The sequence below is a fragment of the Petromyzon marinus genome, chromosome 44 (assembly GCF_048934315.1).
Source record: "Petromyzon marinus isolate PM22_M1 ecotype Great Lakes invasive population chromosome 44, UKy_Petmar_22M1.pri1.0, whole genome shotgun sequence".
Lineage (NCBI taxonomy): Eukaryota > Metazoa > Chordata > Hyperoartia > Petromyzontiformes > Petromyzontidae > Petromyzon > Petromyzon marinus.
Genome location: NC_133710.1, coordinates 1,455,108 through 1,481,471, shown reverse-complemented (window position 1 = coordinate 1,481,471; position 26,364 = coordinate 1,455,108). Strand labels below are relative to the sequence as shown.

The 26,364-nt window shown below is 53.7% G+C and overlaps 1 protein-coding gene across 1 annotated transcript in view; it reads left to right on the top strand.

The window, feature by feature from the left end:
- LOC116951894 (uncharacterized) overlaps nt 1–25,222 on the top strand; it is a 30,634-nt gene extending 5,412 nt beyond the window's left edge. The window contains exons 2-8 of the mRNA XM_032970722.2: nt 8,282–8,464; nt 10,636–10,791; nt 11,232–11,939; nt 12,873–13,049; nt 14,997–15,102; nt 18,359–18,478; nt 21,224–25,222. Coding sequence (XP_032826613.2) covers nt 8,282–8,464; nt 10,636–10,791; nt 11,232–11,939; nt 12,873–13,049; nt 14,997–15,102; nt 18,359–18,478; nt 21,224–21,260 — 1,487 coding nt within the window. The 3' untranslated portion in view covers nt 21,261–25,222. The remainder of the gene's footprint in view (nt 1–8,281; nt 8,465–10,635; nt 10,792–11,231; nt 11,940–12,872; nt 13,050–14,996; nt 15,103–18,358; nt 18,479–21,223) is intronic.
- The last annotated feature ends 1,142 nt before the right edge of the window (nt 25,223–26,364 follow it).

The following is a 26,364-nucleotide window of genomic DNA, read 5'->3' as shown; positions in this document are numbered from 1 at the left end:
AGACACAGAGTGTGTTGTTTGTTTGTTTGGCTGGCTGGCTGGGTGCCACTGTGGTGGCTAGGAGATGTTGACTACCTCGCCTGGTATACAGGAGGATCGTGGGTTCGATCCCGGCCCTGACGCCTGCCGTACATTTAGAGTTTGCGTGTCTCTCTTTCCGTGGTCGTGTGGATTTTTCTCCGGGTCCTCCGGTTTTCCCCTCAACATTTAGAATCGACGTCACCACCACGCGTTCCGAGTGTTTGACCGCTCTACATTGCCACGTGACAAGCCGTTCCGAGTGTTTGACCGCTCTACATTGCCACGTGACAAGCCGTTCCGAGTATTTGACCGCTCTACATTGCCACGTGACAAGCCGCTTCGAGTGTTTGACCGCTCTACATTGCCACGTGACAAGCCGTTCCGAGTGTTTGACTGCTCTACATTGCCACGTGACAAGCCGTTCCCAGTGTTTGACCGCTCTACATTGCCACGTGACAAGCCGCTTGGAGTGTTTGACCGCTCTACATTGCCACGTGACAAGCCGCTTCGAGTGTTTGACTGCTCTACATTGCCACGTGACAAGCCGTTCCGAGTGTTTGACCGCTCTACATTGCCACGTGACAAGCCGTTCCGAGTGTTTGACCGCTCTACATTGCCACGTGACAAGCCGCTTCGAGTGTTTGACCGCTCTACATTGCCACGTGACAAGCCGTTCCGAGTGTTTGACCGCTCTACATTGCCACGTGACAAGCCGTTCCGAGTGTTTGACCGCTCTACATTGCCACGTGACAAGCCGTTCTGAGTGTTTGACCGCTCTACATTGCCACGTGACAAGCCGCTTCGAGTGTTTGACCGCTCTACATTGCCACGTGACAAGCCGTTCCGAGTGTTTGACCGCTCTACATTGCCACGTGACAAGCCGTTCCGAGTGTTTGACCGTTCTACATTGCCACGTGACAAGCCGTTCCGAGTGTTTGACCGCTCTACATTGCCACGTGACAAGCCGTTCCGAGTGTTTGACCGCTCTACATTGCCACGTGACAAGCCGCTTGGAGTGTTTGACCGCTCTACATTGCCACGTGACAAGCCGTTTCGAGTGTTTGACCGCTCTACATTGCCACGTGACAAGCCGTTTCGAGTGTTTGACCGCTCTACATTGCCACGTGACAAGCCTCTTGGAGTGTTTGACCGCTCTACATTGCCACGTGACAAGCCGTTTCGAGTGTTTGACTGCTCTACATTGCCACGTGACAAGCCGTTCCCAGTGTTTGACCGCTCTACATTGCCACGTGACAAGCCGTTCCGAGTGTATGACCGCTCTACATTGCCACGTGACAAGCCGCTTCGAGTGTTTGACCGCTCTACATTGCCACGTGACAAGTCGCTTCGAGTGTTTGACCGCTCTACATTGCCACGTGACAAGCCGTTCCGAGTGTTTGACCGCTCTACATTGCCACGTGACAAGCCGTTTCGTCAAGCTGTCATTTGTGGCCCAGGTCGCTTCTGAAGAAGAGACGACCCGGGGGGAGAGAGACACGCAAACTCCAAATATACAGCAGCAGCAGGCGTCAGGGTCCAGATCGAACCCACGACATCCTGTATACCAGGAGAGGTAGTTAACATCTCATAGCCACCACGATGATTATGAGAGAGAGACACGCAAACTACAAATATACAGCAGCAGCAGGCATCAGGGTCGAGCTCGAACCCCCACGACCTCGTTGTATAAACGCGAGGTAATTAACATCTCCCCATAATAGCTTCTAAAAGTCAAAGAGTCTCCCGCTCGTTCGCCATCGTTGTCAACACGTGGCCTGGAATCTTCTCCACGTGGTCTCCAGAGCCCGGAGGAGGCAGCACATGTCACGTGGTGCTGTTGTTGCAAATCCTCACAAGTGTGAACATTTTTTTCTGAAGCACCGCTGTATACGAAGATGTCATCGGCTAATGAATTCGTGAGTTTTATACTTCTGGGAGGAGACCGGAGTAAACGCAATCGTGCGAGGGGGGGAAACGGTCTCCGCCATGCAGACGGTACGACGATAAAACATTGGAATCCACGATTTGAGCCACCACCACCCGCCGACTCATTCATTCATTCGCCTTCTCAGCGGCAGCGACGACGAGGAGGAGGACGAGGAGGCGCTGGGAAGCCACATTCCTACCCTGGGCGCCTCTTTGTCAAGGCTGTGGCCGCTGCAGTTGTCAGGGCGGCAAAGCCATCGGTGGGGGGTGGTGGAGGGGGGCGGTGGTTGGGGGTGGGGTGATTAAAGGGGGGCAGGGGGGGTGGAGGGGGGGCTACCTCAGATTTGGTTGCTGCGGCAACGCGGCCGACGCGACTGGGAGGGCACCACGCGCCAGCGCGCGCCCTCGGCGTGGGAGCCGGAGACTCCACGCGGTCCGCTTGCCGGAGGGCAGCAGTGCGCATTGGTGGGCCATGGTGGGCCATGGTGGGCCATGGTGGGCTATGGTGCTCATTGGTGGGCCATGGTGGGCCATGGTGGGCTATGGTGGGCCATGGTGGGCCATGGTGGGCTATGATGGGCCATGGTGGGCCATGGTGGGCTATGATGGGCCATGGTGGGCCATGGTGGGCCATGGTGGGCCATGGTGGGCTATGGTGGGCCATGGTGGGCCATGGTGGGCTATGATGGGCCATGGTGGGCCATGGTGGGCTATGGTGGGCCATGGTGGGCCATGGTGGGCCATGGTGGGCTATGGTGCTCATTGGTGGGCCATGGTGGGCCATGGTGGGCTATGGTGGGCCATGGTGGGCTATGATGGGCCATGGTGGGCCATGGTGGGCTATGGTGGGCTACGATGGGCCATGGTGGGCTATGATGGGCCATGGTGGGCCATGGTGGGCTATGATGGGCTATGGTGGGCTATTGTGGGCTATGATGGGCTATGGTGGGCTATGGTGTGCCGATGAGTCCTGCTTGGGGCGAAACCGGTCCAACAGTGGTGTATCGCTGCTGCTGCTGTCAGTGCGCTTGCCACATTTTGCCCGAATGAATTGCGGTGGTGACCCTAGACAAGACGGGCCACAGTGCACCTCTTCACGCAATGCATGACGGGGCTGGTGGTGGTTGTTAGTGTGGTGCACATGGCAGGAGAGTCATCGTTGGTGGTGTGCTCCTTACGTCTCTGTGCGTCTCCTTAGAAACCTGCGGCGACGACGCACAGACAGCGCCGCCGGTTTAACACGCAGAAGGGGGCTGTCGCGACCACCATCATCCACAACAACACAGCTGCTTTGGGTCAGGTCGCGTACATCCAATGCTGTGGATTTGCTCTCCAACACAGCCGCTGTGCTGGTAACGAATGGGCACGTTCTGTTCACGTGACTAAACCCTTCACTGACCGGCTGCGTCGGGTGGTGGCAGGTTTAACGACACACTCTCGAACGCCACAGAGGCAGGCTACAGTCACCAGGCTACAGTCACCAAGTTACAGTCACGTGGCTACAGTCACGTGGCTACAGTCACCAGGCTACAGTCACCAGGCTACAGTCACCAGGCTACAGTCACGTGGCTACAGTCACGTGGCTACAGTCACCAGGCTACAGTCACGTGGCTACAGTCACGTGGCTACAGTCACCAGGCTACAGTCACGTGGCTACAGTCACGTGGCTACAGTCACCAGGCTACAGTCACCAGGTTACAGTCACGTGGCTACAGTCACCAGGCTACAGTCACGTGGCTACAGTCACAAGGCTACAGTCACCAGGCTATAGTCACGTGGCTACAGTCACCAGGCTACAGTCACCAGGCTACAGTCACGTGGCTACAGTCACCAGGCTACAGTCATGTGGCTACAGTCACCAGGCTACAGTCACGTCGCTACAATCACCAGGCTACAGTCACGTGGCTACAGTCACCAGGCTACAGTCACGTGAGTACAGTCACAAGGCTACAGTCACAAGGCTACAGTCACCAGGCTACAGTCACGTGGCTATAGTCACAAGGCTACAGTCACCAGGCTACAGTCACCACGCTACAGTCACGTGGCTACAGTCACCAGGCTACAGTCACGTGGCTACAGCCACCAGGCTACAGTCACGTGGCTACAGTCACAAGGCTACAGTCACGTGGCTACAGTCACCAGGCTACAGTCACGTGGCTACAGTCACCAGGCTACAGTCACGTGGCTACAGTCACAAGGCTACAGTCACGTGGCTACAGTCACCAGGCTACAGTCACGTGGCTACAGTCACCAGGCTACAGTCACGTGGCTACAGTCACAAGGCTACAGTCACAAGGCTACAGTCACCAGGCTACAGTCACGTGGCTACAGTCACAAGGCTACAGTCACCAGGCTACAGTCACCACGCTACAGTCACGTGGCTACAGTCACCAGGCTACAGTCACGTGGCTACAGTCACCATGCTACAGTCACGTGGCTACAGTCACAAGGCTACAGTCACGTGGCTACAGTCACCAGGCTACAGTCACGTGGCTACAGTCACAAGGCTACAGTCACCAGGCTACAGTCACCACGCTACAGTCACGTGGCTACAGTCACCAGGCTACAGTCACGTGGCTACAGTCACCAGGCTACAGTCACGTGGCTACAGTCACAAGGCGTGCCAGGCTGCGGCTGGGTGTTGTTGTTGTTGCTGTTGCGGTCTTTTCGCCGGGTTGGCTACGTACGGTGCGAAGGAAGTTCAACACACGTACTCACATCAGCACATCAGCAGAGGGTGGTGCAGCAGCAGCAGCAATATCCACCGGTGCACCGCGCGTCATCCTCGACTGACCGGAACGGGTGACGGTCAACAGCCCCCCACGACCTGCGGGTCGTGGGGGGCCCCCGCCTGCTGCTGTACATTTGGAGTCTGCGTCTCTCTCCCCGTGGCCGCGTGGATTTCTCTCCGGGTCCTGCGGTTTTCCCCTCCACGTTAAGCATCAACGCCACTCCGCGTTTCGAGTATTTGGCCGCTGTAAATGTCCACGTGATGATAATGATCTCACTTCGCTGAGCTGACATTTGCGATCGCCAGGTCGCTACTGAGAAAGAGCCACATAGCTCAGTGGGCCTTTGCCTTGCGAGATAAAACATCGTCTAGTCTTGATTAGACATCGTTTAGTTTATTAGAGTTTAGTTTAGCACGGTGGCTGGGGGAAGGAAATCACGACCGCAAGATCAACAATAAAACAAACAATCTTGATTTGAAGCTTTCGTGACTATAGGAATCCATACTCTCTGGTTCTTTCGGTAAAGTCACTTAGTAGGTAGACATAAAATCAAACGAATCACGACGTTTCGGACGCAACACAAGTGACCGTCATCAGGCGGAAAATGGTGATGACGGACCCTTGTGTTGCGTCCGAAACGTCGTGATTTATTTTATTGTATTTCTACCTACGTGGCGTTACCGAAATAACCAAAGGTTAAATTATGAAACGATCGCTTTACCTTGTAGGTATGAGCCTGGGCCGTGTGGCCTGGCCTGTCCAACACCAGTCGGAAGTTTAACACGTCGGCTTTCGTGGTCAATATCATCCATAATACAGCTTTCTGGGGAAAGGGGGGGAGGGGGTTAATCACATTATTAGGTTAGATCGCGATCTAACCCCCCCCCCCCCCCCCCCACAAAAAAATCTCTATTATGGACGAGTCTGAAGCTAGTAAGTGCAGAGAATGTAAAGCTAGTATATTTCTCACGAGAAAGAAGCCTCTCTCGCTCTGTCTTGCGAGGCAATGGATGTACCCTTGCCAATGTAATTGGACCTCCACAGCCTGGCCATCAAAATCTCTCCTCCTGTTGCAGAGGGCAGCGGTGTTATCGGAGGGCCGCCTACTGTGCGGTTGTTATCTTGCCGTGATCTGGGACTGTTGTTTTTGATGCCGTGCCAAATCTCGATAAATCGGACTTATATGAAATATTTTTTTTATTTGCATTGTCTCACTTCCTTGCCCATTATTCTCCCTCTCTCGTGCTCCGTGTGTTTGTTTGATGTACTGTCTGCTGCTGTGACTTGCTGACACACACCCAACACTGTGCGTGTGTGGACAAGAGCTTCATAGCTCATCGGATTCCTCCTGCTGCTGCAGTCTAAATTAACAAAGACTCCGATTCCGATTCTGTTTGGCCTGGTGCGGCGAGGCTGATCGCCAACAATGAGCGCCTGGTGTAGGCGGACGTCTCTGGCACGTTAGAAGCCAACCTCAAGGGCTTTTCCTACAGGCTTCTCGTTGGTGCATAGCTCTCAAGTCGAGTTCGACTCCTGTCTGTGGTGCGCACTTCATTTCAATTACAACACTGAGACCACAAACAAGACGTGATGCAAGCGCAGCACCCAGTGCATCACGGCTATTATCATACTGTTATCATGATATGATCATGCTATTATCATACTATTGTCATGCTAGTATCATGCTATTACCATACTGTTATCATGCTATATTCATGCTATTAGCATACTATTGCCATGCTAGTATCATGCTATTGTCATACTATTATCATAATAGTATCATACTATTATCATGTTATTATCATACTATTATACTATTATCATACTATTACCATGCTATTATCATGCTATTATCATGTGCTCAGTGGTAGACCCACGACATTGGGCTGACGTATTGGAGGATGTTTGGAGGGTCCACCACACCCCAACCTCTACCACACCACAACCTACACCACAACTTACACCACACCACAACCTCTACCACACCACAACCTACACCACACCACAACCTACACCACACCCCAACCTCTACCACACCACAACCTACACCACAACCTACACCACACCACAACCTGCAACACAACCTACACCACAACCTACACCACACCACAACCTGCACACAAACCTACACCACAACCTACACCACACCACAACCTGCACCACAACCTACACCACAACCTACACCACAACCTACACCACACCCCAACCTCTACCACACCACAACCTACACCACAACCTACACCACACCACAACCTACACCACAACCTCTACCACACCACAACCTACACCACAACCTACACCACACCACAACCTACACCACACCACAACCTCTACCACACCACAACCCTACACCACACCACAACCTACACCACACCACAACCCTACACCACACCACAACCTCTACCACACCACAACCCTACACCACACCACAACCCTACACCACACCACAACCTCTACCACACCACAACCCTACACCACACCACAACCTACACCACACCACAACCTCTACCACACCACAACCTACACCACACAACAACCTACACGACACCACAACCTACACCACACCACAACCTCTATCACACCACAACCCTACACCACACCACAACCTACACCACACCACAACCCTACACCACACCATAACCTCTACCACACCACAACCCTACACCACACCACAACCTACACCACACCACAACCTCTACCACACCACAACCTACACCACACCACAACCTACACCACACCACAACCTCTACCACACCACAACCCTACACCACACCACAACCTACACCACACCACAATCCTACACCATACCACAACCTCTACCACACCACAACCCTACACCACACCACAACCTACACCACACCACAACCCTACACCACACCACAACCTCTACCACACTACAACCTACACCACAACCTACACCACACCACAACCTACACCACACCACAACCTACACCACACCACAACCTACACCACAACCTACACCACACCACAACCTACACCACACCACAACCTACACCACACCACAACCTACACCACACCACAACCTACACTACACCACAACCTACACCACACCACAACCTACACCACAACCTACACCACACCACAACCTACACCACACCACAACCTACACCACACCACAACTTACACCACAACCTACACCACACCACAACCTACCCCTATTCGTGTGCATATTAACTAGTTTTCATTTGTTATTCCGAATGAAAAGTCGCTCATCAGAAGACGTCTTACGTATTACATTGACTTCCCATCATGCCCCACGCTGTGAAGTGCAGTCTCCAGCCCTTAATCCCTCTCCCGCCTCTCGGTTGATGTGCTAACGAATAAGGGCCATTTCCCGAAACGTCGCAGTGTTGTTGACGAGTGTGTCGAGTTGTTGTTATTGTTTATTGTGCTTGTGCCACCGCCCATGTCAACAGCAGCGGCGGCACCAAATAACCATTGCGCCACTGTGCCAGCATCACGTTGACACTTCGTCAATTCAAAGACACGTGCCATTGTAATGTCACCAAATCGATGTTTTGCCCCCCCCCCCCACTCCACCCCTCCTTCCGCATCTCCCCTCTCTCTCTAACCCCACAAAGTGTTGGTGTCGTGGTGCTCCGCCGCTCAAGACTACAATTACGACGACGACGACGATGAGACGACGCAGGAGCCTGACGTGTGCAGCAGCTGCCACGTGAACGCCACGTGCATGGCCAAGGACGACGTCCTCAAGTGCGTCTGCAACAAGGGGCTCTCCGGGAACGGGAAGAGCACCTGCAGAGGTGACGCGAAAGCTCGGCGCTCGGACAGCGGCTGTCGTGTTTGTGATTCCACTTCGTCTGTCTGACTGATCGTGGGGGAGCTGTCTGACTGATCGTGGGGGAGCTGTCTGACTGATCGTTGGGGAGCTGTCTGACTGATCGTGGGGGAGCTGTCTGACTGATCGTGGGGGAGCTGTCTGACTGATCGTGGGGGAGCTGTCTGACTGATCGTGGGGGAGCTGTCTGACTGATCGTGGGGGAGCTGTCTTACTGATCGTGGGGGAGCTGTCTGACTGATCGTGGGGGAGCTGTCTGACTGATCGTGGGGGAGCTGTCTGACTGATCGTGGGGGAGCTGTCTGACTGATCGTGGGGGAGCTGTCTGACTGATCGTGGGGGAGCTGTCTGACTGATTGTGGGGGAGCTGTCTGACTGATCGTGGGGGAGCTGTCTGACTGATTGTGGGGGAGCTGTCTTACTGATCGTGGGGGAGCTGTCTGACTAATTGTGGGGGAGCTGTCTGACTGATTGTGGGGGAGCTGTCTGACTGATCGTGGGGGAGCTGTCTGACTGATCGTGGGGGAGCTGTCTGACTGATTGTGGGGGAGCTGTTTGACTGATCGTGGGGGAGCTGTCTGACTGATCGTGGGGGAGCTGTCTGACTGATCGTGGGGGAAGCTGTCTGACTGATTTTGGGGGAGCTGTTTGACTGATTGTGGGGGAGCTGTCTGACTGATTGTGGGAGAGCTGTCTGACTGATCGTGGGGGAGCTGTCTGACTGATTGTGGGGGAGCTGTCTGATTGTGGGAGAGCTGTCTCACTGATTGTGGGGGAGCTGTCTGACTGATCGTGGGGGAGCTGTCTGACTGATCGTGGGGGAGCTGTCTGACTGATTGTGGGGGAGCTGTCTGACTGATCGTGGGGGAACTGTTTGACTGAATGTGGGGGAGCTGTCTGTTTGATTATGGGGCAGCTGTTTGACTGAATGTGGGGGAGCTGTCTGACTGATCGTGGGGGAAGCTGTCTGACTGATTTTGGGGGAGCTGTTTGACTGATTGTGGGGGAGCTGTCTGACTGATTGTGGGAGAGCTGTCTGACTGATCGTGGGGGAGCTGTCTGACTGATTGTGGGGGAGCTGTCTAACTGATTGTGGGAGAGCTGTCTCACTGATTGTGGGGGAGCTGTCTGACTGATTGTGGGGGAGCTGTCTGACTGATTGTGGGGGAGCTGTCTGACTGATTGTGGGGGAGCTGTCTGACTGATCGTGGGGGAGCTGTCTGACTGATTGTGGGGGAGCTGTCTGACTGATTGTGGGGGAGCTGTCTGACTGATTGTGGGGGAGCTGTCTGACTGATCGTGGGGGAGCTGTCTGACTGATTGTGGGGGAGCTGTCTGACTGATCGTGGGGGAGCTGTCTGACTGATTGTGGGGGAGCTGTCTGACTGATTGTGGGGGAGCTGTCTGACTGATTGTGGGGGAGCTGTCTGTCTGACTGCGTGGCAAGCTACTGCCCTCCGTCTATTCCACAAGGCCTGTACCACGTGTTATACGGGCAGGCGGTCGGTACCCATCCAAGCACTATCCGGGCTCAGCCTTCGCTTAGCTTTTGAGATTTGATGAGACGGGATGCATCCCACGTGATTCAGGCAGAGGCTTCCAATGGGTAACAAATTCTAAACGGTGATCCTCCCGTGTCACTGGTTTTGGCACGCCGACTCCATCCTGTTGGCTTCTGACACATTTTTGTTAGTATTTCACCAGGTAATGCCCCCACTGAGCTATATATAGCTCTTTTTCAGAAGCGACCTGGCTATCACAAATGATAGATCAACGAAGTGGCTTATCGTCATGTGGAAATTTACAGTGGCCAAATGCTCCGAACGCGTGACGTTGATTCTAAATGTGGAGGGAAAAACTGGAAGGCTCGGGGTGAAATCCTTGCGACCACGGGGAGAACACGCACGCTCCAAATACACAGCAGGAGAAGTCAGGGTCGGGATCGAACTCACGATCTCCTGCGTACCAGTCGAGGGAGTTGACATCTCGCCACCGCGGCGCCCCCATCCGATACGATCGGGGCACAATCTGGACGCTTTGGTCATTTGGTCACCGCCCCCCCCCCACTCCACCCCCCGGCCCATCCTTGACCCTGTCCGTGCGTGAACCCCCCCCTCCCACCACGACCCCGCACAGACAACGACGAGTGCCGGCTTGACGTGGAGATGCTGTGCGGCCCGGGCACCAGCTGCTTCAACACCTTCGGCAGCTTCTACTGCCGCTGCGCCGTGGGCTACCTCTCGTCCAGCGGCAAGCGCGACTTCGAGCCCAACGACGGAACGACGTGCGCAGGCGAGGCTCGTGCCCTACCACCGTCGTCATCCGCGCCGCCGCCAGTTCGAGCCAGGCGGCCACCATGGATAATCTCTTCCTCCCTTAGTTTTAGTTCCCTTCCCACAATCCACGTTCCACGCCACCACCGCACAGCCGAGCGGTCGCGCGTTCAGCGTGCGTTGCAGTGTTGCAGCGGTTCGCGGTTCGACACCAGCGACCACCCTGGTTTTTCTCTTGTTTTCCTTCCTTTGGTTTTAGTTCCCTTCCCAGAGCCGTTGGTGGAACAATCCACTTTGGCGGAGAGTCAATTTCTCCTACGGGTCTCTCACTGTCGTCAGGATCGGGAGTGAACCCACGACCTCCTGTATACCAGGCGAGGTAGTTCACATCTCCTAACCACCGTGCCCCATCCACCCCGCCCGCACTATGGCGCTGATCCAATGCTGTGTGCCCCGCAGATGTGGACGAGTGCGCTGGGGGTATCGCGGCGTGCGGAGCCGGAGCCTCGTGCGAGAACCGACCGGGGGCCTTTGCGTGCCGCTGCCTGGACGGGTACGTGGCCACCAACGGCACGGAGCCCTTTCAGCCCAGGCGGGACGGAACGTTCTGCGTCAGCGTAGCTACGTTGCAGCCTCCAACCACAAGGCCTCCATCAACAAGACCTCCAACCACAAGGCCTCCATCAACAAGGCCTCCAACCACAAGGCCTCCATCAACAAGGCCTCCAACCACAAGGCCTCCATCAACAAGACCTCCAACCACAAGGCCTCCATCAACAAGGCCTCCAACCACAAGGCCTCCATCAACAAGGCCTCCAACCACAAGGCCTCCATCAACAAGGCCTCCAACCACAAGGCCTCCATCAACAAGGCCTCCAACCACAAGGCCTCCATCAACAAGGCCTCCAACCACAAGGCCTCCATCAACAAGGCCTCCAACTACAAGGCCTCCATCAACAAGGCCTCCAACCACAAGGCCTCCATCAACAAGGCCTCCAACCACAAGGCCTCCATCAACAAGGCCTCCAACCACAAGGCCTCCATCAACAAGGCCTCCAACAACCAGACCATCAATCTTCACGTCACGACCAGCCACACAAGCGACCACCAAGCCTTCCTTGAGTCCGACAGACAAGGGGGCGGCGATGGTGGACGCGTCACTCACAGGTGCCCTTAGGCCGTTGTTAACTCATCCCCGAACCCACACGCTGCTTGCTGCATTTGGTACAATCACTCAAATGGCATCGCATGCGGCAGAGCCCCATGTGAAACACAGTAGCGGCGGCGATAGACCTGCGCCGTCAGAACGGTGCGAATACCAAATGTATTAAAGTATCATTGTTATGACAAAGTTGCCGTAAGGTGCTCCAGCAAATATGTTTTTTTGGCTGGTCATCAAAGATGGTCACCGCATCGCGTGGCGCTTTCAGATGCGCTTCTGCAGCCGTCTGAAACGATCTTCCTTCCGATATTAGGAAGCCACTGGAGCTATGCACTTTTAAATCATCGTCTACGTATATTGAAAACGAATTTCTTTAGAACTGCTTTTTGTGTCCAGTTTGTTGTCCTTCATCGACACCTCCGATAAGCACAGTTGGCTACGTACAGCGCGAAAGAAGTTCAGCATACATCCATTATATTTGCGTTGCACCTTGTGTTTAAGAACATTTTGATCAAGGCTGATGATGATGAAATCAGTATCCTTTCAAATGACCAGAATTCACTATAAAAGGAACACGCACAATGTGTGCGTGCCCCTTTGAGCGGTGGCGCAATGGTTAGCGCTATGAACCCGGTGTCCTGAGCTCGATTCCCACTCACGGCACTCACGGCCAACATCAGTGACGCATATCTGAACTGGCTCTGGGCCTCCCCTAGGTCGACTCAGGCTTAAATGAGTACAGTACCTGGTACGGTATGTAAACATCAACACTTGGGAGACAAAGGCGGCCGGGCGTGGTGCTGGCCCCCTCGTGTGTCGCCGTGCCGGCCTTCACAGGTGCTGCTCGGTAACGGCACTTGCCCCAACAGCCTGTTAAACACTACACGGGGGATCTTTGTCTTGCGTGTGTGCCTCTATACCGCCCCTCCGCCGCGTAGACCTGGACTGCAACGCGCCCCCCGAGCTGAACGGGACGCGCGTGAAGCAAGTGGGCAAGGGACCTGGTGCCACCGCTCACTACAAATGCGTCGATGAACCGGAGGCGCAGGTCGGCCAGTGGAGCCTCGTGTGCAGTACAAACGGGACCTGGCAAGGACAGCAGTTCTTGTGCACAGGTACACGCAGGGAAAACACGTCATGTGCACAGGTACACCCAGGGAATTCACGTCTCACTCATTACCTCGCTACTGATCTCGTCAAGGAGCATGAACCATCACGTGAGCTCGCAGCAGCAGTGGCTTTTGGGTAACCATCGAACAAAGATGGTGGTCACCGCATCATCGCGCGTCGCTTTCAGATGCGCTTCTGCGGCCGTCTGGGATGCTCTTCCTTCTGATAATAGGAAGCCACTGGAGCTGTGCTCTTTTAAATCATCTAGATTGAAAACTAATTTCTTTAGAACTACTTTTGTCTTTAGTTTGTTGTCCTCCCTCCGCACCTCCGATTAGCACGGTTGGCTACGTACGCTGCGGAAGAAGTTCAACGTACTTACGTACAGACTCCCCATGACCCAAGTAACCCTTCTAGGTTGGCTTGGAGTAGGCAAACTCCCCGGAGCGGTGATCCATCCTGTCGCAACATCTCGCGTGCATAGCTAGGAGTGGCAGCGGTGTGGCATACCCATACATACCTATATAGGTATGTATACATATATAAGTATACATACTTATATAGGTATGTATACTTATATAGGTATACATACTTATATAGGTATACATACTTATATAGGTATGTATACATATATAGGTATGTATACTTATATAGGTATACATACTTATATAGGTATGTATACTTATATAGGTATACATACTTATATAGGTATACATACTTATATAGGTATGTATACATATATAGGTATGTATACTTATATAGGTATACATACTTATATAGGGATACATACTTATATAGGTACGTATACTTATATAGGTATACATGCTTATATATGTACATATGTATGTACGTATACGTGGGAGCAACAATAGCCACCATCCACCGATGAGTGGCGCCGACGTCATCACAGCACCTGTGCCAGGCTAGGTGCACTTTGAGGCCACGTGAAGTGTCGAAGGCTCGCCGCTGACAGGAGGTCACGGGCCAGACCCGGGTGCCGTGGGTTGACCTGTGCTGCCGACTGTGCCAGCACAGCAGGGATTGGAACGACAAAGACGATGATCCCACACACACTCGGAGGTGCCTGTATCTAGGCTGATGGGGCTCTTGGGTACTGGAGGGGGTGGCATGGCCGCCACCATCACTCGGACCCCTTTGTCTCTTCACTGCCACGCCAGTTGCTCATTTGAGGCCGAGTTGACCTAGGAGAGGGCCAAAACCAGTTTAGAAACCACTCGCCGCTGATTTTAGCCACGACTGGGAATCGAACTCGGCGCCGCCAGCTTGATAGCACAGTGCACTGACCGCTGCACCACTGCTCCCCAGGCGGACAGACAGACGCACAATCCGTATTGACATTGGAAAAGTAAAGTTGGGTGGGGGGGGGGGGGCACGTGGTGCAGAGCGGTCCCAGGGTTGGTGCCACCGGCGCGGCCCTGGCACAGCTGTCGACCCACACGGCTCACCCCGTATTCTTAAACAGGGAAATTGAGTTTTAAGGTCCACGCAGCGTACAACCTCGTGATGGGACTTTGTATGATGAACGTTGAGATCTATAAGGGGCACGGCGTGACCGACAAGGTCTGAATTGGTCTGTAGTAAGGTAGGGCACTGATAAGGGGTTGGCAGCTGTGACCTTGCGAAGGGGTGGAGGAGCGGTGGCACAGGCGGTGAGCGCACGCCGTGCGATGAACGACGTCTGAAAGTCCCTCACACCGGCGGTGAGCGAAGTCTCGACCCCTTCTTTTTGACCAGTCACGTGACCGACGCGACGGCATCGTGGCCAGCAAGCCTCGTCCCCCCAGCGGTGGATTGACAGCAGAGCGCTGTGAATCAACATTTTTTTTTGGAACCATCGCAGATGCTGCCATCGGGGGGGTGGGATGTGGGTGGGGGAATGGAAGCCGGCTTGGCCTCACGTGTCGGGGTTTGGGGGGACGCTCTCCCCACAGGCGCGCGGAAGTCGCCGAGCGGTGCCAAAGTCGCCGGCGTCTTGGTGCTCGTCGGTGCTGCTGCTGCGTCGGCCGTAGCCGGGCTCGTCGTGTTCATCAAGAAAAGGTGAGGGATCACACCCCCCACCCCCCACCCCCACCCCCCCGCGCGTGCGAGGGAGCCTGTGCTGAAGCCTAAACTATATTGACTGCACACTCTGGGAATTTGGAATGCGAATTGAAATCCCGTCACGGCGATGGAAAGACTGGAATATAATCAGTGGGAAATTTTTTAATATGAACGTTCCTGACTTCCAATCAAACTGATCATTTGTGGATTTTAACTAAACTAAAGTTTTTTTTTTTATTGTAGCAAGGAAGGCACCACTGAGCTGCATTGCTCTTTATTTTCAGAGGCGACCTGGCCCACAAATGATAGCTCAACAAAGTGGCTTATCATCATCGCGTGGAAATTTATAGCAGCCAAATACTCTAAATGCGTGACGTTGATTCTAAATGTTGAGGGAAAAACCGGGGAAAATTCCACGTGACCACGGGGAGAACACGCAAACTCCAAATAAACAGCAGGCGTCACGGTCGGGATCGAACCCGCAACCTCGTGTATACCAGGCGAGGTAGTTAACATCTCACCACCTGTGGCGCCCTGTATCGTGAGGGCGGTGACGGTGGCTGAGAGGGCCGAGAGGGCCTGGTGGGAGCGCGTTCGCCACCTGTTGCAGGCGTTCGCGGTTTGAATCGTGCAGGCCGCCATTGGTTAATACCGCGGCCGTGTCCGGCGTGAACCCTGACTGCGCTACGCGCCGTGCGTCAAAAGACCCCCTGATGGCATTCTAAACGAGTAGGCCCCAACCGCGCTCCGCTGTCGCGGTTCAGGTTTTTGTCAAAATTTGAAAAATGACGCCAAAAGTTCCTTGGATGCGATGACACGGAGCAGCGGCGCCGCCCCCCTACTGGGAAACTACCGCACACCGCGTGTCTGTGAAACGCAGCGCCTCCGTGACAGCCTTGCGCGACACGAATGGCAATAAACTCCAACTCTCCTGAATTTATATTAGTTAGGAGGCTGTGCGCACACGTGCGTATATGTGTGATGCCGTACGTCTGTGCGCGTGTGCATAATGGGGAGCGGTGGCGCAGCAGTCAGTGCACCGTGCTACGAACTCGGAGACTCGAGTTCGATTCCCGATCACAGCCAAGATCGGTGACGATTATCTAAACCGGTCCTGGGCCTCCCCGAGGTCGACTCAGCTTGAAATGAGTACCTGGTGCGGTGCCCAAACATCAAAAATGGGGAGACAAAGGCGGCCGGGCGTGGTGCTGGCCACCCACCCCCTCGCGTGCCGTGCCGGCCTCCTCAGGTGCTCGCTAACGGCACTTGCCCCTACAGTCTGTTACAGGCTACACGGGGGATCTTTGCCTCTGGTGCCAGAGTTTCTCTGGCAGTGCAGATTCGTTTGTGACGGGCTGTGGAGTGCTGATTAGTGCCCTGCACTATGAATCCGACCTCCAGAGTCATGGCTAACATCAGTGGCGAGCCCTGAGCTGTACGAAGATCGGTGCTAGGAAGACAAAGGTGTCCAGGTGTGATTTCGGCCAAGTCTTTCACACCCGTGTCAATGGGAGCTCGCTAACAGCACTTGGCCCTGCGGCGTAGGAGGGTTAAAGGGATATCCCGTGACGTTCTATTTGCGCGAGTTGCACCAGTGCCGATGTGCCGCTGTGTATAACTTGCGTACAATGTGTTGTGCTCAACAGTTATGCGCGCAAGTGTGCACGCGTGCATGCTGCATGTGACATCCCGTGGCATGTGTAAGACAAACACCGGAACGCTTCACGGGACACACGGACGCGTCTTGGCTCTCCTCACAGAGGGCCTTCGCGGCGCCTCAGTCCGGCTCTTTGAGCACCGGGCATGCCCAGCGAATCCGTACCGCATGAACGGAGGCTAACGACGTCCATCACGGACAGCCCACGCCGAGTGCTCTCGCAGCACAGAGCTTGCGCAGAAGCAGCAGCAGCAGCAGCTCGGACGCTAACGCGGGTTAATAAACCCCAGCCTGTCTGTATGTAGCAACTAACCCGGCTTCAACTCGGACCTTCGAAGAGGGTCCAACTAACCTCGACTAACTTGGCGAACGACGACTGACTTTGGGGGCTGCCGCGATAATGCGACGCTGGGATGTATCGTACGTACGTACGCACCGTACGTGCGTTGAACTTCTTTCGCAACGTACGTAGCCGACCACGCTAATCGGAGGTGCCGTGCCGTCGCCGCTATCCTGCCGTCCGTTCGGCAATGAATCCTCGTGCCGTGATCGGCGCTGCGCGCCCTTTTTTTCGCCGGCCAATTTTCCCGACACGTCGTCGATTGTTTTGGGCTCGGCTTTTGCCGCCAGTTATCCTTCACCGCTCGACGCGCGAGCCAAACCAACGTCCCGGCGACGTCGCTGTCCCGACGCTGAGTTTTGACGCAGGCTTCGCACCGTCGCTCAATTCGTGCTCGTCGATTTGGTCGTGGGAAATGTCTTCTTCGATTTCACCGGTGAGCCGAAAACGTCAACCGATCATCGGCGGCGTTGCGAAACGCTCGCACGCCTGAGGCGCATCACCCTTGTTTTAGTTTTGCCCACGCGAGAACTCGGGAGACGAGGGCGAGCCTCACGACGGGGAGGGGGGGGGGTCAATCGTTTGGTTGTGTTGGCCGGCGGATGCCCTCGATGGCACGTGTCTTGGGCTGGAGCGTTGCGTGGCCAAACCCAAAATATAAATCAGGAATCGTCATTAAATACTTTTAACCGTAATTTTAAAAAGCATGACAATTACATTTACGGCGCGGTGGTTGCATGACGCTTTCTGACGGCAGGCGCGTTACGAAGCTGCAATTATTAAAATACTCATGGCGGGGTTATTTGGGGGTAAACTCCAGTCGGAGAACTCTCAACCGTAAATCAGTGGACATAAAACAAGACGATAAGTGATATTCCCTGACGGAGTTAAGGGAAACAGACACAGCGACGACTCTCACGTCCCGAAATGTCTCGTCCGCCGCCTGCCCGATCTTGACAAAAACGACATCGTGGCAACCCCCAACTCTCAGCCCGACCACAACAACCCAGCCGAACTTCCGCCGACACTGACCCAATGCCATCGCCAAACTAAACCGACCGAGCTAAACTCATCGAATAACCCGGACTAAACCCGCCCCCCGCCAACTAAAACCGGACACGAGCGATCCTGCTCACCGCTCCGCACCAAATGTGTGTGCGCGCGTGCGTGCCCGTGCGTGCCCGTGCGTGCGTGCCCGTGCGTGCCCGTGCGTGCGTGCCCGTGCGTGCCCGTGCGTGCGTGCCCGTGCGTGCCAGGAGATGTCCTGAAGGCAACAGGTACGACGTAGAGTCGTCGCGAAAGCTCGCTTTCCCCAGCGGCACCGCCGCCGTCGCCGCCTCGCCGAGCCGGGTCTGGAAAGCGCCGTCGTTGCATGGGTAGGGCACCCCGCAGCACCCCGCAACCCCCCAGCCATAACCCCCCCCCCCCCCGGCGTCGCACGCAGCAAGCCCCCTTGGCGCCCTCCGCTCTGACCCCTGACCTGGGCCATCGAGACCTTGGACGCCGCGCTAAGTGGCGCGGGCAGCGGGCACGACCTGGACACGCGTCGGGGTGCCACGTGCGGCGTGCCCGCGGAAACCGACATCGTCGCGCCGAGCGGGGACGCTCGCCGATGCTTGGCAGTGGCTGCTCGTGGGAATTTTGTCCTCGTGTATAATTAATGTCCAGCGTTATGGGACGCTAATCGCGTGAATGAGACTACACGTTGTGTTTTTTAAAAGTATTATTATGCTGCTGCTGCTGCTGCTGCGTTGGCAGTGGTACACGAATGACAAAAACAACGGGGCAAAAATCGTCAACACCGCCGTGGCCTCGAAGGGAAAGACAAACAATAAGGGGCATGACAGGAAGCAGGCCTTCCTCATGGCACGTAAAGCAGCCTCGTTCAACTCGCACGCGCGATGCAGAAGGGTCATTTCTTTCCTTTTAAGGCCACGCAGCCATTTATTGACGGGTGTGTTGCGTTTTTTTACATATATAGAAGTTCGTTTAGGGTCATTATATATTTGACGAGAGACACAATAGCCAGTGTTCATATCGCGACGGTTTATCGATTTCTCGATAAGTATTTGAATCTGGCCGGATGGAAGATTACGATGTGGAAAAAAACAATTATGAGTCAACACGGCCCGACTTCCCTCTGCGACCACTACATTGGGTGGCACTTTGTGGGCAGGTTGATTCGTGGGTTGTCCCACGAATCAACCTGCCCCTGCCACGGGAATGTGGAGTATCCACCCTTGGCTCCGGGCTCAGCAATGGAGATGAGCCCGTATGAGCAGAAAGACTCCCCGACGCCTCTTATCTGGGGATGTGAGACGCGACAAAGCCACCGAACAAAGACGGTCACCTACAAAGCGGCGCTTTCAGATGCGCTTCTGCGGCCGTCTGGAACACTCTTCCTTCCGATATTAGGAATCCACTGGGGCTGTGCACTTTCAAATCATCGTCTAGATTGACAAACTCATTTCTTTAGAGCTGCTTTACGTGCTTCGTTTGTTGTCCTTTCCCCGCACCTCCGATTAGCGCGGTTGGCTACGTACGTTGCGAAATAAGTTCAACGTGCATGCGTACACAATGGCCAGCGAGCTTGCACGTGCCCGCACCGTTGTGTCTTGAATGTCCACTTCACAGCAGCCGGCTTACTTTGGTAATCACACCACCGTCGTCATCTTCAGCCATGACCTCTCCACTGCTGGATGAAGGCCTTCTCAAGCTGCCGCTAATCGCCTCTCGCGGCGTCGTGATGCAGAGCGCGCGTCGCCTACACACAATCCGATGTCATCGCTCCGTCTCCACCACGGAGGCCTCCGTGCTGCTTCTTCGCGCACATTTTTAGCTTTCGTTTCACGCCGGTGGCGTGTTTCGTTCGCGACAGAGTTCACCGTGCGCGCGCGATCGGCGCACTCGTCACGGACTGGACTCACAGGAGTCCAATAATTCTACGGTGTTGGCGTGGGAAATAAATCCGGGGCTCGGCACGCTAAAAATACCCCATCGTTTTACCATCTCACTCGTGCACCCCTGGGGAATCTGCATGTTGCAGCACTGCGTGCCAGTGTTCACGCCGGCATTTGTAACAATCAAGAAAAACGTTACGGACAACTGGATTAACAAACAATAACAACAAAAAACAATTGTCCCGATTGTAGCTAAGGTCACGTGGGTTGACGTGGCAAAAAAAAACCAACCCACCGACGATGCATCTAAGTGGAGCTCTGGGCAGGTTAAAGACGCTGCGATGAGACGTGCAGCCTCATGCTCCGTAAACGGGGCAGTGCTCACAAAAAAAAAACGAGGGCACCTGGAATAAGCCATCACAGAATTATTCTAATGAAGTGCAATCTAAATGTATAGAGCGCCTTCACTCAAGGCGCTTGACACGGTTCACAAAAACGGTGACACGGAGTGGAGTGGTGCCTTTGGCAGGGGGCGAGCCACGACGGATCGTGGAATGAGTGGCAGCAGCGATAGAGGGGCGCTTAGGGGGTCACGAAAGGGCTCCGGGAGAAGGATGGAGAGGGGTGGAGGGGCGAGGGGAGGGAAGAGAATGGACGATAGAGAAGAGGTGAGGCTTCAAGAGAGGAACGGAGGGAGGTTAAGGAGAGGGACTGTTGGGGCGAGTGCTGTTTGTGAGTAGCACCAACTGAGGTGGGTGGGTGGCCAGCACCACGCCCGGCCACCATCTGTCTCCCTAGTGGCGATGTTTGACACACGAGGTACTCATCTGATGCTGAGGGCACCACGGTTGCGAGATGTTAACCACCTGGCCTAGTATGCAGGAGGTCGTGGGTTCGATCCCGACCTAGACACCGGCATATTTGGAGTTTGCGTGTTCTCCGCCGTGGTCAGCGTGGATTTTTCTCCGGGTCCTCCGATTTTTCAACGTCACTACGCGTTTAGAATATTCGGCCGCAATGAATTCCCGCACGATGATGATAGGCCAACCTCGTTGAGCCATCATTTTGTGACAGCCAGGCCGCTATAGGAGCTACGTAGCCCAGCGGGGCCCTTACCTGGCGAGTGTGGTAACGCCTCGCCACCGTGACCGGGGGGATGATGGACCGGTGTGACGCCGCTGCCTGCGCGTGTCTGTTCTGTGGTGCCACGCGATCTCGCAGGAAACTGAAGAAGCAAGTGCAGTCCACGGAGCTGTGACGGCTCGAGGCCTCTGCGTTCCCAAGGATCGCGTTGGTGATCTCTTCCCGACAGCTGCATCCCCCCCGCCCCCCCACTCCAGCCCCCCCCCCCCCTGAAAAAAAATTCCTTTTCAGATTTTACTTCTGCCGCATCAAGCAAAAAAAGAGACCCACGCAAAAGTGAGCCCCCGCTAACTACGGCACACTGGAAAGGGATCCATCGCCCAGAAGCAACGCTTTGCCAAGATGTTTATATTATTAAAATGTTTACGTGTGGAGTACAGCGCGCGTTGTGGTGGGGTAAAGTGTGGGTACTTACCTCTTCCGCGACGTCCGGCCTGGCGTGCGTGGAGGAGTCACACAAAATGCCCGCTCCAGATTAGCCGGCTAACGCGGAGGGCCTTTCCGCCAGCAGCGAATCGTCGCAGTTCCTTGTGGTCTCATCCCATAGATAAAACAACAATTTACTGATATTGGTCAAACTATCGCAATGCTGAACAATACTGCTGCACGTAGGAGGCTTTCGCGACTAATATTTTCCATAATTAGAGGTTTTTTTTGGGGGGTTAGATCGCGTAAATATAAAATATACAACTCTGGCTGTCGCCTGATGATGCTGGTTGTTGTTGTTGTTGTAATTACCGGCGAAACGTCACGGTACTCGAAGCGTAAATGTCGTAGCGGGTTTACTCTCCAACACACCGCTGTGCTGGAGTAGCCACCGTTTGGGCACGTTGTGTTTACGTGGCAAACCTCATCAATTGGCTGTGTCCGGGTGGTAGTGGCGTTTATACTTCGGCGTTATAACCCCACGCAAAAAAGACAAACCTCTATGACGGAGATCGGGGAGGCATTCGACCGAGAAACCCGCACGCAGCGGGGGATGCATTCGATACACGGAGGCGACTCGTCAATTATTTTTGCGCACGGTGACACAACAAATCTAACCGCGCCACGGGCGAGAATGTTTCATCGCTCGCACATGCATGCTCGTTGCACGGGAAAAGTTGTACGTCTTGTTTGTTACGGGAGCGAACGCAAATGTGCAAACGGGACGGGACAGGCGGAGAGGCAACGCGAAACGAGACGTGGGATCGGGACGCCAGATCGTTTCACAAATCGTCAAAAAACGTCTCCGGGTGAGCGTGGATGAGTGATTGTAACGCGGCTGTCTTGGCCGCCTTACCCAGCCAGTGAAAGTGATGCGGGGGTTTCTAATGTCGTGGTTTGCCACTCTGTGCCACGACCCCCGTGGCCTGCGCCCGCTATTTCTGTCCCTGCACGTCAACGGGGCAAGTGCCCTCCGAGCCATTCCCGCCGCTCTCCCCCTTAACGTGAGCTCAGCCGTGTGTGTGTATATAGGTGACTGTGCAGGTGCCATCGTGTAACTAACCCCCGTAATTCTTGCACCGGGAAATTTAGTTTTCAGGTCCACACGGCGTACAGCCGTTTCAATGCGGGCACAAACAATTGTTTATTTGTTTGTGTTTCTCCCTTGTGATGGGACTTTGTCAGATGAACGTTCAGATGTATAAGGACACGGGGTGACCAATAGGGTCTGAATTGATCAGCGATAAGGTGGGGCACTGATGAGGGGTTGACAGGCATGAACTAAGTAACGTCGGCACTGGGGGGGGGGGGGGATACGAGCCACTGCCGCGCCCCGCGTGTTGCTGGCACGTCGTGCCCGGTGGTATTCGGTGCTCACCAAACCCGCCGTGAGCTCCCCTCCCGAAGGACGTCGCCAAACAGCGCAGCAGATTCTCCTTCCTCCAGACATCGCCCAGTCGCACGCAAGCCCGTCCTGCCACGAGCACGGTTGCCGACGTAGGGCGCGAAAGAAGTTCAACAACCCAAAGCTGTTCTTCATTACACGCCTGTCAACCCCTTATCAGTGCCCTACCTTATTACAGACCAATTCACACCTTATCGGTCACCCCGTGCCCCTTATAAATCTCAGCGTTCACCCTACAAAGTCCCATCACCACGAGGGAGAAACACAAATAGACCAACATTTTTTTTTTAAATTGCCCGAAATTGAAACGTGTGTGCGCCGTATGGACGTACAAACTGAATTTACCTGCACAAAAATACGGGGTAAATCATAAAGCTTGACAGGTTATTCCAACATCGCCACCACCATCATCATCTTTATCCATGATCAATCCACTGCTGGATGATGGCGTCCCCAAGCTTTTGCCAACTCCCTCGGTCTCGCGGTTTTAAGTGAGGCGTGGTGGGGTGTGTGTGTGTGCTGTGTGTAGTGAGACGTGGTAGGGTGTGTGTGTGTGTGCTCTGTGTGTAGTGAGGCGTGGTAGGGTGTGCGTGTGTGGTGTGTGTGTGTAGTGATGCGTGGTAGGGTGTGTGTGTGTTATGTGTGTAGTGAGGCGTGGTAGGGTGTGTGTGTGTGTGTGCTGTACGTAGTGAGGCGTGGTAGGGTGTGTGTGTGTGCTGTGTGTAGTGAGGCGTGGTAGGGTGTGTGTGTGTGCTGTGTGTAGTGAGGCGTGGTGGGGTGTGTGTGCTGTGTGTAGTGAGGCGTGGTAGGGTGTGCGTGTGTGGTGTGTGTGTGTAGTGAGGCGTGGTAGGGTGTGTGTGTGTGCTGTACGTAGTGAGGCGCGGTAGGGTGTGTGTGTGTGTGCTGTACGTAGTGAGGCGTGGTAGGGTGTGTGTGTGTGTGCTGTACGTAGTGAGGCGTGGTAGGGTGTGTGTGCTGTGTGTAGTGAGGCGTGGTAGGGTGTGTGTGTGTGCTGTGTGTTGTGAGGCGTGGTAGGGTGTGTGTGTGTGCTGTGTGTTGTGAGGCGTGGTAGGGTGTGTGTGTGTGTGCTGTACGTAGTGAGGCGTGGTAGGGTGTGTGTGCTGTGTGTAGTGAGGCGTGGTAGGGTGTGTGTGTGTGCTGTGTGTTGTGAGGCGTGGTAGGGTGTGTGTGTGTGCTGTGTGTAGTGAGGCGTGGTGGGGTGTGTGTGAGAGAAGGCTGTCCCTGGTGTAGGCCAAATCAGCGTCAAAGACAATGCATATGCATTATTATCAGAGCATGTTGTGTTTGCATGTTTTGCCACAAGTATATGTGGTTAATGCAGACTTGTTGCCTTGGTAGGTGTCTACTTGGTGTATTAATATCCTGTTTTATTGCCAGAAAGGGGAAACACTTTATTTTTTCATGTTTTGATACTGGGGGGGGGGGGGGGGGGCGAGGTGTCCCACGGATATGTGAGTTGATTATTTAGTTTTTTTCGTCATTGTAAAAGAGTGACCCCCATTGTCCAAATGATCCTCGGACACGTTGCGAAGGGTGTCAATCGTGAGCAGTGTACGAGCCTGCAACGCGTAACAGTGTTTGCCGCTTGGCATTCCACATGTCAAAATTGTGTGCTTTTTGCTCGTGTTATTTTTGTACCTAAAGAGATGTTGTTCGCTTTTTTTTCTTTTAAACTACGTTTTTATTGCTGTTATTGTGAAATGTCTGCACGGGTATTCGGTATTCTTGTCCGATTGGATAACGCTTCACGGTACTAGACCGTGAATCCCATTGGCTTGCTTGTGTGTGTTGCTGTTTTGCCCACTGCTAACCTAATGTCAGGTGAGTTTGGTGTTTTGAGTCACTTCGCTCACTTCTAATGTCAGCTGACGCGACCCTCAAAATGTTTCCCTCTTCAGTTGGGGCAGCACTCCGGGTCAGTTCGTGGCCCCGAGCCAGTGAAATTCCACATTCTCGTGGCCAGTTGCTGGTTTGATCATCAGCCGTGGTCAATCCACTGCTGGATGAAATGCCTCCCCAAACCACCACCACCTCTCGCGATTCTGAGATGTTTCAATGCGTCCTGCACTGGCACACGGGTTTAGCTCTTCGCTCCGTCTCCGCGATGGATGAACACTCTGGGTCACGTGCCAACGCAATACGCCTGTCAAAGGAAGTATTATTAATGATTGTACGTTCTTTGTACGTTTCTAAAGCAAAACAATAAAAAAGTGCTAATATAAGAATGTTCAAGTTTGTTTTTAAAGATATCAAACTTCGTAATGTTGCGTGTTAGTGGCGCTTATTTCCCATTGGCGCTTATCCCACTTGTGAAAATGACAACATTCGTATGGCGAGGAACCCAACGTTAGGTTTACTTAACGACGGCAGCATCATTTGGGATGACGATATTGTTGGCGACTGATGATTGTGATGATCATGAACGATGATATACACCCTGGCTGGGATCTACACTCATTCCTCATTGTAAAGCCGGTGCTCTATTTGCTGAATTAGACCTGCCATTAACAAACCACACTCCACAAAGGATGACCACACTTAACTTCCTTGAGTGTCACACATTGCATCCACCAAGAGGCAGTGGGATAGTTGACCCCAAACCTTAAAGTTCCCGATTGAATACAGACCGATGGTTTGCAAAAAAGTGATGCTATGGTTTAACTTTGATGACAAGAAATATACGAACATCCCCTGTTAATCATTTGAAACTGTGACCGAGTTAAATTTTGATTAAAAGCTTTCCTGACTGCAGGGATTCATATTCTTGGTTCTTTCGGTAAAGTCACGTAGAAGGGAAACAATAAAATAATAAAAATATAAAACAATAAAATTCTCACGACGTTTCGACTGCAACACAAGCAATCATCATCAGGTGTGAAAAGACCGCATCCATTTTTTTCGTCTCCCCCCTCCTCTTTTCCGAACATAGATGGACTCGTCCATCTGAATAACTGCCAAATCGCTCTCCGTGGTGCTAACGTTAAAAAAAACCCGCCACTTTTTTCAAATTTTCTTGCTGTGGGTTTCACACTTGATGATGATTGCTTGTGTTGCAGTCGAAACGTCGTGAGAATTGTATTGTTTTCTATTTTTATTAATTTATTGTTTCCCTTCTACGTGGTGACTTTACCGAAATAACCAAGAATATGCGACTGAGTTATGCTCTATAACAGTAGTATACTTAAAACGTGCATTGCCGTAGCCAATACAACGATCAATATTTGTTTTTGGGTTGGTGGCACGCGGTAGGTAAGATATTATTTCCACGTGGTCATCGTATCGATCAAAACCAATAAAGCTCCTCCTCAGCGGTGGCTTCAGAGATTGTCTCGTGACCTCCACCCCCCCCCCCCCCCCGAGTTCAACA